The sequence below is a fragment of the Pundamilia nyererei genome, unplaced genomic scaffold (assembly GCF_000239375.1).
Source record: "Pundamilia nyererei isolate P.nyererei 1_Seehausen unplaced genomic scaffold, PunNye1.0 scaffold00020, whole genome shotgun sequence".
In the NCBI taxonomy this organism is placed as follows: Eukaryota; Metazoa; Chordata; class Actinopteri; order Cichliformes; family Cichlidae; genus Pundamilia; species Pundamilia nyererei.
Window position 1 is genome coordinate 3,134,367 of NW_005187421.1, and position 15,082 is coordinate 3,149,448.

General features: G+C 36.4%; 1 protein-coding gene across 1 annotated transcript in view; it reads right to left on the bottom strand.

Annotated features, from left to right (window-relative positions):
• Positions 1 to 15,082, bottom strand: part of anxa5a (annexin A5a) — a 26,976-nt gene that overhangs the window by 602 nt on the left and 11,292 nt on the right. Inside the window, exons 2-10 of the mRNA XM_005726596.1 lie at positions 14,933 to 15,017; positions 13,633 to 13,727; positions 11,693 to 11,806; positions 8,736 to 8,826; positions 6,785 to 6,864; positions 6,392 to 6,442; positions 4,279 to 4,372; positions 1,409 to 1,504; positions 1,128 to 1,186 (exon numbers count right to left, since the gene is read on the bottom strand). Coding sequence (XP_005726653.1) covers positions 1,128 to 1,186; positions 1,409 to 1,504; positions 4,279 to 4,372; positions 6,392 to 6,442; positions 6,785 to 6,864; positions 8,736 to 8,826; positions 11,693 to 11,806; positions 13,633 to 13,727; positions 14,933 to 15,017 — 765 coding nt within the window. The remainder of the gene's footprint in view (positions 1 to 1,127; positions 1,187 to 1,408; positions 1,505 to 4,278; positions 4,373 to 6,391; positions 6,443 to 6,784; positions 6,865 to 8,735; positions 8,827 to 11,692; positions 11,807 to 13,632; positions 13,728 to 14,932; positions 15,018 to 15,082) is intronic.

A 15,082-nucleotide genomic window follows, 5' to 3' on the forward strand; every position in this document is an offset into this window, starting at 1 on the left:
CTGAGATATAGTTCTGGGGTCTTTGCAATTTCTGTGGCATTGCGTGGTCTAACACTGGGTTGGAGCACCAAATCACAGCAACAGTTGCCTCAATGCACTTTATATTGTAAGGTAAAGGCCCTATAATAATACTCCTGGAAAGATTGGCAACTGCCTCACATGTTTTCTTTATATTAACAGTCTTTATCATTCTAGATTATAGACTTCAATTTCTTTGTAAACAGCTTTTTAACCTTTTACTGATTGATGGGCAGCAACAATGACTTCTCTAGAGTTATTGCTGATGTTGTTCATTCTTAACATTTTGTTAACATTACATTTCTAAACAGAATTTTAAACATGCTGATGATCAGCTGATCAAGTGATTTTGATTAGCAGTAGCTGGCTGCTACAATAAGGGTGTACTTACTTCCGCCTACACGGCTTTAGCATTTTGGCTTTTTTGTGTTAAATTTCCACACGCTGAATGATGTCATGTGGTGATCCTCAGAGGTTCTGGTGACTCTAACTTCAGAATGGAAGGTGTACTGTATTTCCCAAAATCTACAGTTATTACACAGTGAACCTTTAGTTTGCACTTCAAATATTAATTCAACTTTTGGAAAAAATGCTTGTACATTTTCTTGCTCAGAGTTGAAAGGCAGATTCAGGCCTCTTCCAGGTTAGTTAAGCTTTTAAACTATGTCACTGTAAACACCATTTTGTTTTGGGGTTGTTGTTTTTTTTTGCTGTTTAGATGTAGAAAACAGCCTTTTAGTTTACTGGAAAATGACTACACAGTCACTGCTTCTTGATTTGACTTCACTTTTGTTGCCCTATTCATTCTAATGCAACAGCTTGTATTGTAGCTACTCTTCTGATTTGAATTTAAAGTCTTCTTAATGTATTGATATTCTCATATTTGAGCAAGACTAACATGAAAATAATTTGCTGAAGCATCATGGAGGGTTAAAAATGACACCAACACTAACCTCAAAATCTAATGTAGTCAAGTTATCTTTTTTGACAGATTTAACTTTGTTAAGATTGTTATTTATTATATACATATCATATCATATATTTTACAGGTGAGTGATCGGTGAGTATTTTCATTAATTAGACTAGAGCGATGTGATAATGAGACATACCCTCATAGATTTATATAGTCTCTCAGCAAAGAAGTTTGGGATGCTCCCGGCACATTTCACTGTGGAGGAAAAAGACAAAAACTGATGAGGCTATGTGCAAGACTACATTTTTTGTAAAGTTAAGCTGACACTGTCTGATGCTCACTTTTTGCTATCAAGTGTTATCTTCTGTCATATTTTATTCAAAATTTCTTGAAAGAAAACCCCATCCAGGGATATTCTGATTACTTGTCCCCGTATGTGACGCCTAAATTATCACCCAGATAAATTGCGGCTCTTACCAACAGCCAGCAGCAAGTTCTCCAAATTCCCAGTGGTCTCGCCTCTAATGCTGTCCTCTATGTCAGAGCCAGAAAGCTTCTTGTAGGCAGCAAATACTGCAAAATAACCAAAACAGCCACAGTGACAGACACTCATACATCCTCATTAGAGAGAAACACATCAAGCAATTTTCAACATGAACCTGTTTTTACTTCAGGGCAAAAAATATGTCAGTTTCAGCCCTTAGATGATCTCTTTGTGCACAATATGAGTGTGTTTTGGTGAGTTCACTGGATTACATTTATTTTATTGCATTTATATAAATCAACCTGGCACAGTGTGTAACAGTAATTGACCATCCCTTGTTAAATCATGAATTAATTGTGATTAACCAAATTTTTTTGGAAAGTCAAGTTCAGTTTCACTAGCCACACCCAGCCTGATTACTGTCAGTCCTGTTGAATCAAGAAATCACTTAAATATAACCTGTCTGAGAAAATGAAGTAGGTTAGAAGATCTCACATCATCCCACAATTTAAAGAAACTCGAGAAGAGATAAGAAACAGTGACAGAATGCTGGCAATCATGGACAATGACTCCCACCCCTCCATAACACACTGGAAATCTGAAGAGCAGCAACAGGTTCCTTCAACCTTGCTGTCTGAGGGAACGTTATAGGAGGTCGTTCCTTCCTGCTGCTATCAGACTCTCTAATTCATCCATACAGTATTAATTGCACCTCAATGAACCCTGTCTCTTTTGTACACCATGACATTTTTGCACACATACTTTTATATATATGTATATTCATGTTTATATATATGCTATATCTCTATATTTATCTATTCATCTTAATATTTATCTATCATAACTGTTTCTACACTCACATTTTATGAGTGCTTGTTGTTTGTTGTATATTTGCTGCTATGACAACTCAATTTCCCTTTGGGATTAATAAAGTTTCTCTCATTCTCTGATTCTGTTTCTGAAACAAAGTCATTGACTTCTGTTAGTGAATCGGTAGACTTTTTTGCACTATCTACCAAGTTACTCTAAGAGCGCACTGACAGCTCATCCAGGAGGTCACAAAAACCCAAACAACACCCAAAGAACTGAAAACCTCACTTGTTTTAGTTAAGGTCAGAGTTCATGATTCAACAACAAGGAGGAGACTGGGTAATCATGCCATCATGCCTATGGGAGAGTTCTAAGATGAAAACTATTGTTAATCAGAGAGTACACAAAGGCTCGTCTCATGTCTGCCATTTATGATCCCCAAGACTTTTAGGAAAAAAATTTATAGACTAACAAGACAAAGGTTGAGCCTTATGGGAGTTTTGAGTCCCATTACATCTGGTGCAAAACTAACAGCATTGTATAAAAATAACACCATACTAACAGTCAAATGTGGTGGTGGTAGTGGGATGGCCTGGGGCTGCTATGCTGCTTCAGGGCCTGGACAACTTACACAAACTCCATCAATGGAACCATGAATTTTGCAATTCTACAAAGAAGAGTGGGTCAAAATTCACAAAATGTGTCCATAGTGATGTGAAAGGCTCATTGCCAATTATTGCAAATGCTTGACTGTTGTTGTTGTTCTCAAGGATGGTACAAGTAGTTATTATCTCCAATAAATCCAAGATCTATTGGAGATCACGGTCTGGTTTTCATTAGTGGAGAGAAGGTTGAACAAGTGACAACTTTAAGGTTAAAACTGTCTCTAGTGCCATTACTGAATGGTAATAGGTGAAATTGTAAATAAGTGTTTATATGTGTGTGTTATTGTACATGACGTGTTCCTCTCGATTCTCCAAAGTAAATTTCTGTCAAGGAAGACAATAAAGGCTAATCTAATCTAAATCTAATTAAGTTTAGGGGTCAATTACAATTATGTAGGTAATGAATAGGTTTTTTAAATCTTATTTAATGAAAACAGCCTCTATAACTGCATTTGGTATTTATTGGTGTTATCTTTGTGTAATATTAAAATCTGTTTGATGATCTGAGACATGTGTGGGTGAGGGTGCAACAACTAGGTAATCAGGAAGAGGGAAAGTAGTATCCCACATTAAAAGCCACATAAAAATCAACCACTGGAATCATTTTTCCAGTGGTTGATTTTGAACAATCAAAACTAATTGGCACAGATACAGAGGCATCAGTGTCAACTGAAATAACTGACATATTCCTGGTGTACCTCACTGCCTCATCAGTTAAAAAGTTGAATGTTGACGCAAATGCAAAAGAGACTGTCCCAACCACAAAAAAGACACACATTGTCTGTTGTTTACTTAACTCTTTCCTGATAAACAACATATTGCAGTTGTGGAGCAAGTTAGTAGCTTTTCACCTCTTAATGAGGACCACAATTTTTAGAGTTCAGAGAATAGGTCAGCATACGTGTTTGAGCAGGTTTATATCCACTCATATGTTATGTTATATTGGTTTAATTGTGAAATTAATATGTTAATTTGTATTTTATCTTAGTATTGCTGCGTCATTTTACTAAACCAAACTTGTCTACATTTTTTATTTTAATAAAAAAAAGTTAAAGTTAGTAGATCAGAAAAACTGTGAAACGAGCAGTCAAAGTAATTTGATAGAAACTTGCCAACAACTGACTTTTAAAAGACTTGCTAAAGCACATCGATCTGTTTGTTGTTTGTTCACATCTGACTAAACCATTGCACTTTCTACGCTCTCAACTTACTCTCCACAATCTGTGCTGTTTAAGCATGTTTCACTGATATTTCCTGCACATTTTCTTACACTTTGACTTTTTTGTTTTCCTTTTTTTTTTCTCAGTGTTCGTCTTACACAGCTAACGGACACCCTGAGCATATCACGACATCCAAATGGGCTGGCACAGGCAAACTGGCAAACTCACCTTTTCTGAGATGTTCAGCGCTCCTGTTGCCCAGAATTGTGATAAATTTTTCCTCATCTGTGCCAAACTTTCCCTCACCAGCAGCATACAAGTCCTGTAATGGAAGAGAAACACACACAAACACACACACACACACACACCTCGTGCTGACTTGATTTATTGAAACACATGTTAAGAAATCACAGCTTTGTACTGTGCCAAATCAACAATGTCTATTCCCCCTATTTGTTATTATAAAGAAAATCTAGATTTCCTGATTTTATGTCCTTCACCAAACAAAGGTTTTTGCTTTTTTTTTCTATTCTTGCTCAGAAATATTTTATCATATGATCAAATACCAAAATAATAACATATTCATACGAGTCATTTATTATTGCTTTTTAATGAATTAGCATTGCTTATTTCTCCTAATTTGATCACAGAGTGGCTTAACAACGCTCTGGTGTTATGAGTCAAGATGGACTGCTAGTCATGATAATTTGGTGTGTGTTTAGATACATGTTATTGAATGTTAATGTCTGCTACATGTAATGGTTTTAAAACAAGATGCCATAACTACACACAACTCTGTATGTCTAATGCCAACTTTTGGTGCAAGTATAGGAAGTAATACAAATTATATCAGTGTGTAAAGTTCCCCTTGAGGCACAGACTTTCCATTTCCTTAAACTTAAACAGACTTATTGAATATCTGGAAAACTGTATATTTATAGTGATACCCCAATGTCTATCTATTAAACATCATGCAGTGAGCTTAGCACACAAACTGGACATGTGGAAAGAGTTAGACTGTGTCTCTCCAAAGGTAACAAAATCCGCCTCCCTACACCTCAACACCTTACACATTATTTATCCAGTACAAAGATCGAAGTGTGTACGTGACAGTTCAATAATTTACTGCAGGGGATATGTGCAGGACTTTTTTGGTAGAGAGCTATAACTTCTTGGAATCTTCACTGGGTGGCTGGAAATCAATACTAGTTGAGAAATAATCCTTATTTTTTATTTATTACATTTTTTTTGCCATGTTAAAAATGATCTTCTAAGCCTCCCTATACCTTACCCAAAAAGTTAATTCTGTTGATCTGGACGTATTGATTTCAGTCGGAGAAACGTTTCGTCACTTATCCAAGTGACTGGGATGAGTGACGAAATGTTTAAAGTAATCCCTGTTGACCCTTTAATGGGCTTTGGTGAGATGCCTCCATTTATTCTTTCTCTGAAACAACCCATTTTATCTCCTCCTATTTAAATTAACCTTGTTCTGATAGGCAAACAGTGAGTGTCCTGCAGTCGTAGAACACGGTGGAGGCTCTGTCATGGTTTGGGGCTTTATTTCAGCCACAGGTGTTGGAGATTATTGAAATTAATGGAATGATGAATTATTAATGCAGAGAAGAACCATTAGATTCTGATCCAGCATGCAATACCAGCTGATAACAACAACTTAATTTTTAAACATGACAATGATCCCACACTGCCAGGGCAGTAAAAGCATGCATAGATAGAAAAACACACAATGGAACACTATTATGGGCATTGACCGCTCGCAGGAGAGCCTGGACAGAAACATTATTGAAGCAGTGTGGGATCATCTTGATAGAGAACAGAACAAAAAGGCAGCCGACCTCCAAAGAAAAGCTTTGAATATCTTTCAAGAAACCTGGGCAACTATTCCTGAAGGCTACGTAAAGAAATTACAAGAAAGCTCAGGCTGTGTTAAAACATGGTCAAATATTGACTTTCATCCTTTTTAGAATAGCATAAGCTCTGTTTTTGTCATATATGTTCCACATTTCAATAAATTGCTGCACTTATTTCCCATTTTCAAGTAAAATATTAAGAAATGAAGTGTAACTCAAGACTTTTTCAAAGTACTGTATACAAAAAAATAAGGAAAACATAGTAGTCCTGTAAAAACAATGGAATTAGACATAAAAAATAAAAAAAAAACGGCTCGATTAACACCAGTGTAATTGGGTAATAATAAAAACAGTGATTTCTTGTTAATGTAGTGTTGAAGTTGCTTGAATTCCCTGGACAAACTCACAAAGCTAAAGTGGAAAGCCAGCTCTTGCCATGTGTATTTTTATCTCATGTTCTTCCTTCTTACCTTAGCGTCTTTCTCGATCTTTTCCTCGTCTACTCCCTCCTCCCTACTCCCCTTTGCAGCCAGACGAAAAAAAGAGAGGTAGGAAACCAGACAGGTACAAAGACAGGTGGACAAACATAGAGTAAAGTAGGTCAGTGTGGATGGAAACATGGTGCGCTCAGACCTCTCAACCCAGGTAACATCTGAACACCTAATTAAATGATCCCTCAAATCTACAAGAACCATGAAAATTACTTTTCCTTCTGTATAAACATCACATTAAAGAAACTAAATGTGCTGTCATCCCCCTCCCCCTTTCCAGCCTACACGTCTCATGACTTTCTAATGGCATCACTGTAGGATCTCATTATCAGGAAAAGAAACATAAGTCTCTCCAGCAGTGCCCTTCTTTACCTGCAGCAGGATCACCAGCAGTTTCTGATAGTGCCCTGAGGTGTCACCACAGATATCCTTCTCCAGCTTTCCGCCAAACTCTGGAGGAAAGAAGAGAAGGGGGGCAGACGATTGCTTACAGTTCCTGTTCACGACAGTTGCTAATGATTTCAGTCGACCTTAGTAGGCTGTCCTCTGTTTTGCAGGATGAGCCATGAGAGGAGAGATTTGATTAGTTGACTAAGGGTCTATGCTTTCGTCCAGATCAGATAAACTGCATTCTCTGCCTTGGGCCATTTGAGCCTTTGTTATCACATATTTTCCATCACGGTTTGTTGTAAGTCACAGCTGCTATGTTAGAGACCTTTCATTAAAGTGTGACAGGTGATACAGAGGTGCAGTGTGTTTATTACTCGGATGACAGAACATATTACACTGAAAATAAAAAGGATCAGCACCACGCTATGGGCTTTAAATAAGCATGGTACTCTAGAGAAAAGAGCAGATATTATAAATCTATATGAATAAAGAAACTATATACGATATACTGTTATTTCTGTACTATGCAGTAAATTGACAATAGGCACGCCATCATAGGTTTGGGACTAAAATACTTGAGGGAGGGGTTTGCATTAGGATGGGCATTTAATGTAAAATCTGTTACAACTCAAGTATACAGATCCATCTGCTGTGGTGAGCCCTTGGGAATGAGCCCAGACCTTTATTTTACTAGCAGGCATGAGTGCCTGTGCATTGCTCCTATGCAGCTTGGATATCCAAGCTGTATACCCTTGCTTGCTACCCTCAGCTAATAACTTAGCACTCAACCATCTTGTCTAAATATGGTCACTTCTGGCTTTTGTGGTGTCCAAAATGAATGTTTTGGCTTCGAAATGTGAATTTCTTATTCACAGTTGTCTTATAAAATCTATGTTTGCTTACAGAGTCATAAGGATAAAGAGATTCAAACTTGTCCTGTGTACTCTAATGTAGATCCCCAAGTTTCCTACACAAACATCATATAAATTTAACGAAGATTTGGAACAAATTAAACTGAGTGAGAAGTTGGACAACTTGGAATTGTAAGCACAAGGAAAGGCCAGATAATTTTCAGCTAACTCAGCCTATTAGCTAATTAGCAAGTCAGTGTAATCCTTAAACGTGTGATAGACTCACAGCCTATCTAGTGTACCCCGCCTCTCACACTGTTACACACTGTTCTTGCTACTAAGTGACCCTGAATGGAATAAGCAATTAAGAAAATGGATGGATCGAATTTAATCTCTATAGTTTTAAGACAATTAATTTCCTATAAAAATCACTCCAGACACAGACTGGGTATCTTGATTTTGAATATTTGAAGGCCTCGTAGGCACACACAGACACACACACAGACACACACACACACACACACACACACACAGACACACACACACACACACACACACACACACACACACACACACACGTACGTGCCCTTTTGTAACAACAGTAACCCTACACATTGAAAAATGATGACTTGGAAGTGGCATAGTCATCTTAGTTCTTTTATAAACTGGTGTGTTTTTTCAGCGCGCCCAAAAAACTTGTGGGCATGGAGATGTAACTAAATTACGTTTGGTAAGTTCTCATTTTCCACTAATAATCCAAACTGGATTCTTTTAATTATGACTCATTTCCTCGTTGTTATTTTTAACTGTGACAATTATAACCAATTAAGCTTTAATCAAAACATGATCTTGACATTAATCAAATCCCCTTTGTGCCAAAAACTATCAAAACATTAATGGCAGTTTACTTTTAAAAAGTAAAAAGCTATAAAGCTTTTAAAGGCGCAGATATCTTCTGCCAATGCAGTGCCAGTAAAACAAAACATCTTAATGTATTCTTCTAGATGCGTCATTATTTGTAGTAGTCACAGTAACCATGTTTGTCTGTTTTTCTCTGCCTCTTCATCAGTGGAGTGTTTTACCTTTCTTGTACACTTTGGTGATTTCTTTAATCTGCTCGCCAGTCCTTGAGGCCAGGATCTCAATTAGCACTTCATCTTCAGTCCCGGCACCCTGGGAACCCGACGCATGAGATAAATGGAGTCAGTGTGAAACAATATCCATATCTGTTCAATATTAAATTTTAGTACATGTTTATTATACATTAGGCTATATCATTGATTAGTAATATGAAAAAAAAGAAAGCCTAAAAGTCGATAAAGAAAAATATAGAAATAAAAAAAGATGTACAACTTGAGAGCATAGCAGAGTTAAAAGGTTTGCAATTAGAGAACGAATAGGTTCAATACTAAAGAGAATTATCTTTGACGTTCACTTCTCTATGCTGCAATTAACCTTACAGCAAGACTGTCTGGCAAACCTAACTAATGGAGGAGTGGGTGTGATAGGAATGTTGAGGCCAAGTCCTAAATGCTTTGCTCTCACTTTGACTAAACACTTCATTTGCACATGGGTAATGCAAATGTAAATGTGTCTGAAGAATAATGAGACAGAAAAAAAATTTCATTTGTAAATCATATGAGAATCTGAGAGTTTGCTAAATGTTTTTCCCTCATGCAATTCCCTTCTAACTTTATGAGCCTCCTGTGACCTGAAAAAGAGCACTCATAAAATGTCTGAAATGTCTATAATATAATATGTCCAGTTTGATCTGACATCTTTTTTCATTTGAGTTTCACTGAAGGTACAAAAGATAGATCTAATGGACTACAATGCTCCAATGCTGCAAAAACAAAATGTTTGCAGGAGATATAGAGAGAAAGCTTAACCAATTTAAAGATATCTGTATATGAATTTTTGGAATATATTGGCAAAAGAAAAAGGAGTTATGGTATTTGAGACGTTCTAGATTCTAGTTTTAGTCTGTTTGAATTTAAAATTGTATTGACAATTTAACAAACTGTCAAATCTGCAATCTCAAAATATTGAGCTACGGTCTGCCAACGAGTTAACTATGAATTAACTTTAAATACAATTATGTGCATTCATCAAGTGCATGGAACCGAAAGTCTTGGCTATTATTGATTATCAGTCATTCATTGTCTGGATGTCACCAAAACCCCCCGAATCATTTGGCATTACCCCCTGCAGCTAAGTCATCAGATGACAGTTTCAATTTTACCGTAACAATGAAAACAAAAAGGCTAAAACCACCATGTAGTACCTGTGACAAAACACAATAAGTCTTTTGTGCCTGAATTTAATTGTTTTGTCCTTGCCTTTGTTCTCAGTTTTAAACATGTCTTAGTCATGGCTACATTGTCTGAAGTCTAAAGCAAGCTGCTGAATACAAACAAAGTAATCTGAAAGAAAAGAGCTCTGCAACAAGCTGACAAACTCAAAGCCAGCAGTATGATCACCTTATGCAGTCATCACAGCTGCTACTGCTATCAAACTGTGGTGAACTTCCAGCAAACTTTTGACAAACAGGTCCAATATTATTCTTGTCATCCACAAACTCTGGATAAATGTTATAATTTTAACAAATTTAATTCAATTTATTAATTTTAACTCTTAGATAAATATAATGTCTCCACTAGCCATTTGTTGCTGGACAGCCTAGAGTATAACATTTTTCTACCTCAGCTATTATTACATTAATACATAATCGTAGTTTCTTAATCTAGGAAGTCTAAAAGGGGCATTAGAAACAACAAATATGTATGAATTAATGAGAAATAAATAATACTTTAGTGGTTGCATGCATTATTATGGTATTCTTTTGAAAATTTGCTTGTTCAAAATATTAAAGACTTACAAAGACTGCATTTTCATTATATTTCTGTTTGATTCAGATATATGAATTAGCAGACCTACAAAAACTGAATAGTCAGATAATAAGAAGTATGAGTAATGAGTTTTTAATGGCTGATGATCACTTTGGCTGTCAGTGCACTCCCACTAATTTTAGAAGCACCCTAAACCATTGTGTTCTGGAAACGAGCCCTGGCTATTGGTTGAAAACAGCTGCTTCCTGCTGTTGGAGTCGAGCTTGATGATAGCATTGTAACATATCAGTAAATGTGATGTAATGCCAAAATGTTGATCTAAAAAAGAATGGGCATCAGAGATTGGTCTAAATGGTCTTTGTGGAGTTGTCAAGCAGCTTCTATCGCATACTGTTAACATAAAATAAAAGGTTTTGAACGTCATGTGGGAAAACAGATAATAATACATGTTAGGTGGCCTACCTGTTGGCCCAAAGATTTATAACGAAGCTGAGTTGAGTTAAGAGACTAGTAGCAACAGTGGCAGGAACTATTTTTTTATTATGTAGAAAGAGTTCCTGCCACTGTTGCTTTTAGTTAAAAAGGCAAACTGGAAAAAGGTCCTTCTGGTGGCAAACATTTTACCTTTTCAACCAAACTTTTCAGAACACTTTTTCAGTAATGTTTGAGTTCCATTTATGTGGGCTAAAGAGAGGGAGGGAGCTGGTAGTGTGCATGATATCTTACTAGCAATTATGTTTGCAACTCTTTTTTCATGTATTAGATGCTTTATTGCTAATGTTGAAACTCTGTGTAATGTAGATTAAAAAATTTTTACCTTTTCATCTCTTGTAGTTGAAATCTGTAAAGTGGCTTCAATATGAATATAGTGCATTGACTGAATAAAAGATGGACATAATCATAATGACATCACCTATTGGTTTGAGAAGCCACTGCATTGCTGAACAGTATTATTTTGTTTCTATGTACAAAGTGAATAATGAATAACAGCAAAACACACACATACACCAAAAATTGAAATTTCAGTGGTCCCTAATTTACTCATTTGTTTGTCTGGCTTTGAGAAGTTGAAATGTCTGTTGTCAACTATGAAGTGTTTCCTAATCAAACATTATTCAAAAAACATCACAATAAAAACGTAGGCTACATTCACATTTACATGAGACCTGTAACATGGTTTAAGTTGTTACCTTGAGAGCGTTGTGCAGGAGAGTAGCATCATATAAGACAGATGGGGTCATCAGAGCCACAATAAGACTCTCAAACAGTCCACCGAGCTCAGATTTCAGTGCACTGACCAAGTCCTGTGGTCAAATAATTAATAATAATGAGAGGAGCTAAAACAGTAATAACTATATTGGTAACAGGGACATTTATATAAACCACACCAGATCCCAACATTAAAACCAGAAAAATAAGTTAAAAAACACAAAATGACCATTCAGGACCTTGATGTGAAGAAGATGAGGGAAAAAAAAATTACATCTCACTGCTTCGCTTATACTTAGAGTATTCAATGTGACCTGCAGAAGAGGAAAATATATTTACTTTGCAAATTACTCACAGCTGGCTTTCTCTAAATTGTTTTCTGCCTCCAATGATTTGTGCATTGCAGGAACCAAATGAACAACAGCATATACCATTGTTATTTGAGTATGTGGCTCTATTTGTGTACACAAAAACACCCACAGCACTGTGCTCATCCAAGTGCTCTTTGGAGAAGTCCAGAAATCACGATTCTAGCTGAATACATTAGATATTAAGCAGAAATTCCCCATATTTCTGGATAACACAATCCATCTATTTGTTATTTTTTGTGTGTAGAACGAGTTAAATTTCTCAAGTCAGACTAATCAAATCCCTACAAAGAATGTGGAAAAAAGAAAATGACAGAGGATGTAATATTTTGTTCGGTTATATAGAAAAAAGTAGACTCAGGCTTCAGATATTTTTGCAGTTGAGCACAATTGTGTAATGGCGTCATGACATTTTAATACATCTCATAAAGATTCTCTGCAATACTGAGCAAAGCAAAAAGTCTCACGTTCTGGGTCATTTTGATAAAACACTGTAATATACAGAGCTATCCCTGGAGCTGTTTTGTGATACATCTATGCTCTCTCAAACTCCTCCATCTACTTATACTTGAGACAAAGCAAATTAGCTTTCAGCTTTCAATCCACAGGTGGGCATAAAAAAAATCTTCACTGTGTGACAGAACAGTGAGACTATGGATGCTTAAAATTCTGTCTAACTAGCTGCACTGAATTCTGCGCCATAGAGATTGGGGAGAACTGCCCTTCCTGCCACTTATTTGAGGACTGTTCAGTCTTGATCCAAAATCTTGCCCTTTAAATCACAGACTTAATGTTTTTGGCTGCCTTTTTGCTGTTAAAAATTGTTGAACAGAAGACAGCCAATGGTGAAAAACCAGCAAGAGTCTATACTTAAGTAATCTAACAATGTGAAAAAATTACAAGCAAAGGTCCTGTATGCAAAATTTCACCCAGTTAGGTGCACAAAAAGCAATGGAAATCTTATAAGTCAGAAGGATTTATTCCTCTATCAGTTGTACCTGCTCCCTAATTGATTAAATAGGTATTGGAGAACTCATCCAAGGAAAAGCTCAAAACTAATCAAGTGCAATATTGAGGTCTTTACTTAAGCACATTTGTTTGTATTTTGAACATAGCTAATTCATTCTTTAATAGCTTTAAAATGTGACTCTGAAATGCTAGTGCAGTGCTTTGCACCGTCACCTCACAGCAAAAAGGTCCTTAAATTCAGGCTAGGGCCTCTTTGTTTTTTTATTATTATTTTTAGTAAAAAAAAAAAAAAATTAGTAAAATAAAATGACTGTAAATTGCCTTCAGGTGTAAACGATAGCTGGAAGCTATGACACGTTGTAGTCCCCTTTGTTTTGATGTCAAATAACACAGAAGCCCCAAGTACCCGCTGTTCAGAGTTTTAGTTTGTGAGGGGCAGCCAATCAGAAGACAGTTACCTTAAAGGAAGAGGAGCTAAACTGTCTTTTTTGAGACAGAGAAAGTAGTGAGAGGTTGCATCAAGGCCCAATTTGACCTGTAATTGTATATCAGTTCTCTGTTTAATTCCTAGTGGCTCTTCTCACCTTTCCGTAGGCCTTTTTATATGCTGCCTTAATTTGCTGGCGCTGATCATTGCTGCGGGCTGTAAGAAGCATGAGGATGGCATCTTCATCTGTACCTGCACCAGAAATCATATAAACCTTAAATAATGTGTGGAAAATGACTCTGAAATCATCTGCAATGTGGGTCGAGACAAAAAGAAGCTTTTCATTTCAAGTCTTTCTTATCAAACACAACACAAATCCTTATTATGATAGCTTCCAGTATATCCTAACCTAAATGAGTCAGCCTGTTAGAGCATGAGATCAGGATTCAAAAGGATTGGCATGGCAGATGATCTAACAACCAATAGCTTTCTAAAGTCAACAGCACCTTAGTTTAAAAAAAAAAAAAAAAAGGCTCAGAGACGCAAACAGGCTGAAGCAGCATGTATCATTTTCAATCCAGGGATCAAATGTTAAATTAGTGAAAGGTAATTATGGCACAAAGCCCAGCTGATCTGCAGTGACAGCACTGACTAAAGAACTGTACTTAAGTAGTGCAAGTCTGCTGTTTCAAGTTTGAGTCCACAGTAGTTTGCAGACAGGGAAACCATTAATTAGATCTAATGGTTCTGCTTGTACTGGTCATAAAGTGTTAGGAAAAATAATTTACAGTGTTATCGCTTTCTCTCTCTGAAACATGCGTCAGTTTTAATGTTGGTGATACACTAATTGGTAAAACACACTAGAAAAATGAATTGCTTTCCCATCTTTCAGATGATGCTTACAAAAGGGAGCAGTTCAGATGCTCTGACAGCTGTGTCAGTAATGTGTTTTTATCTTTGTTCATTATCTGTTTTCACATCCTTTCCTGTATTTACAACCACTACTGACAAATAAGAAGACAACAGTTTTTTATTAAATTAATATAGGATGAAATGACTGGTCATGCTTTTTGTAGCTTTGCCTCCTTACATCACCACAGTGGACTTTAAATCAAGCAGTCAATATGTAATTATGTGCAGAATTTCAGCTTTAAACCAAGGAATGTTACAAAAATTGTGCATGACTATTTAGAAATTACAGTAGTTTTATACTTAGTTCCCCATTTTCAGAGGTACAGCTTTTTCATTGAATGACTTACACAGGGACCTGCCAAGTAAATAAATAAACACACCTAAGCAGCTATAAAAAAAATAAAAAAAAAGCTTTCAACTGTGCAAAGAATTCATTTTTTGTATTTATGGTCATCGCTGTGAAATGTTGCATACAATAGTCAGTTAATGTCTAGAGTCAATGTGAAATGAAAGTGAGCAGCAATACATTTAAGCAGGATACTGACCCATCCCTTTCATGGCCTTATGGAGGATTTCAGCATCATGTTTGGCATTAAAGTTGACGTAAGGTCTAACGCTGCCTCGGTACGCCTGTAGGAAGAGAGCAACACATGTAAGTAATAAAACATTTGTAACAAGCAAAGGTTTCCTTCATC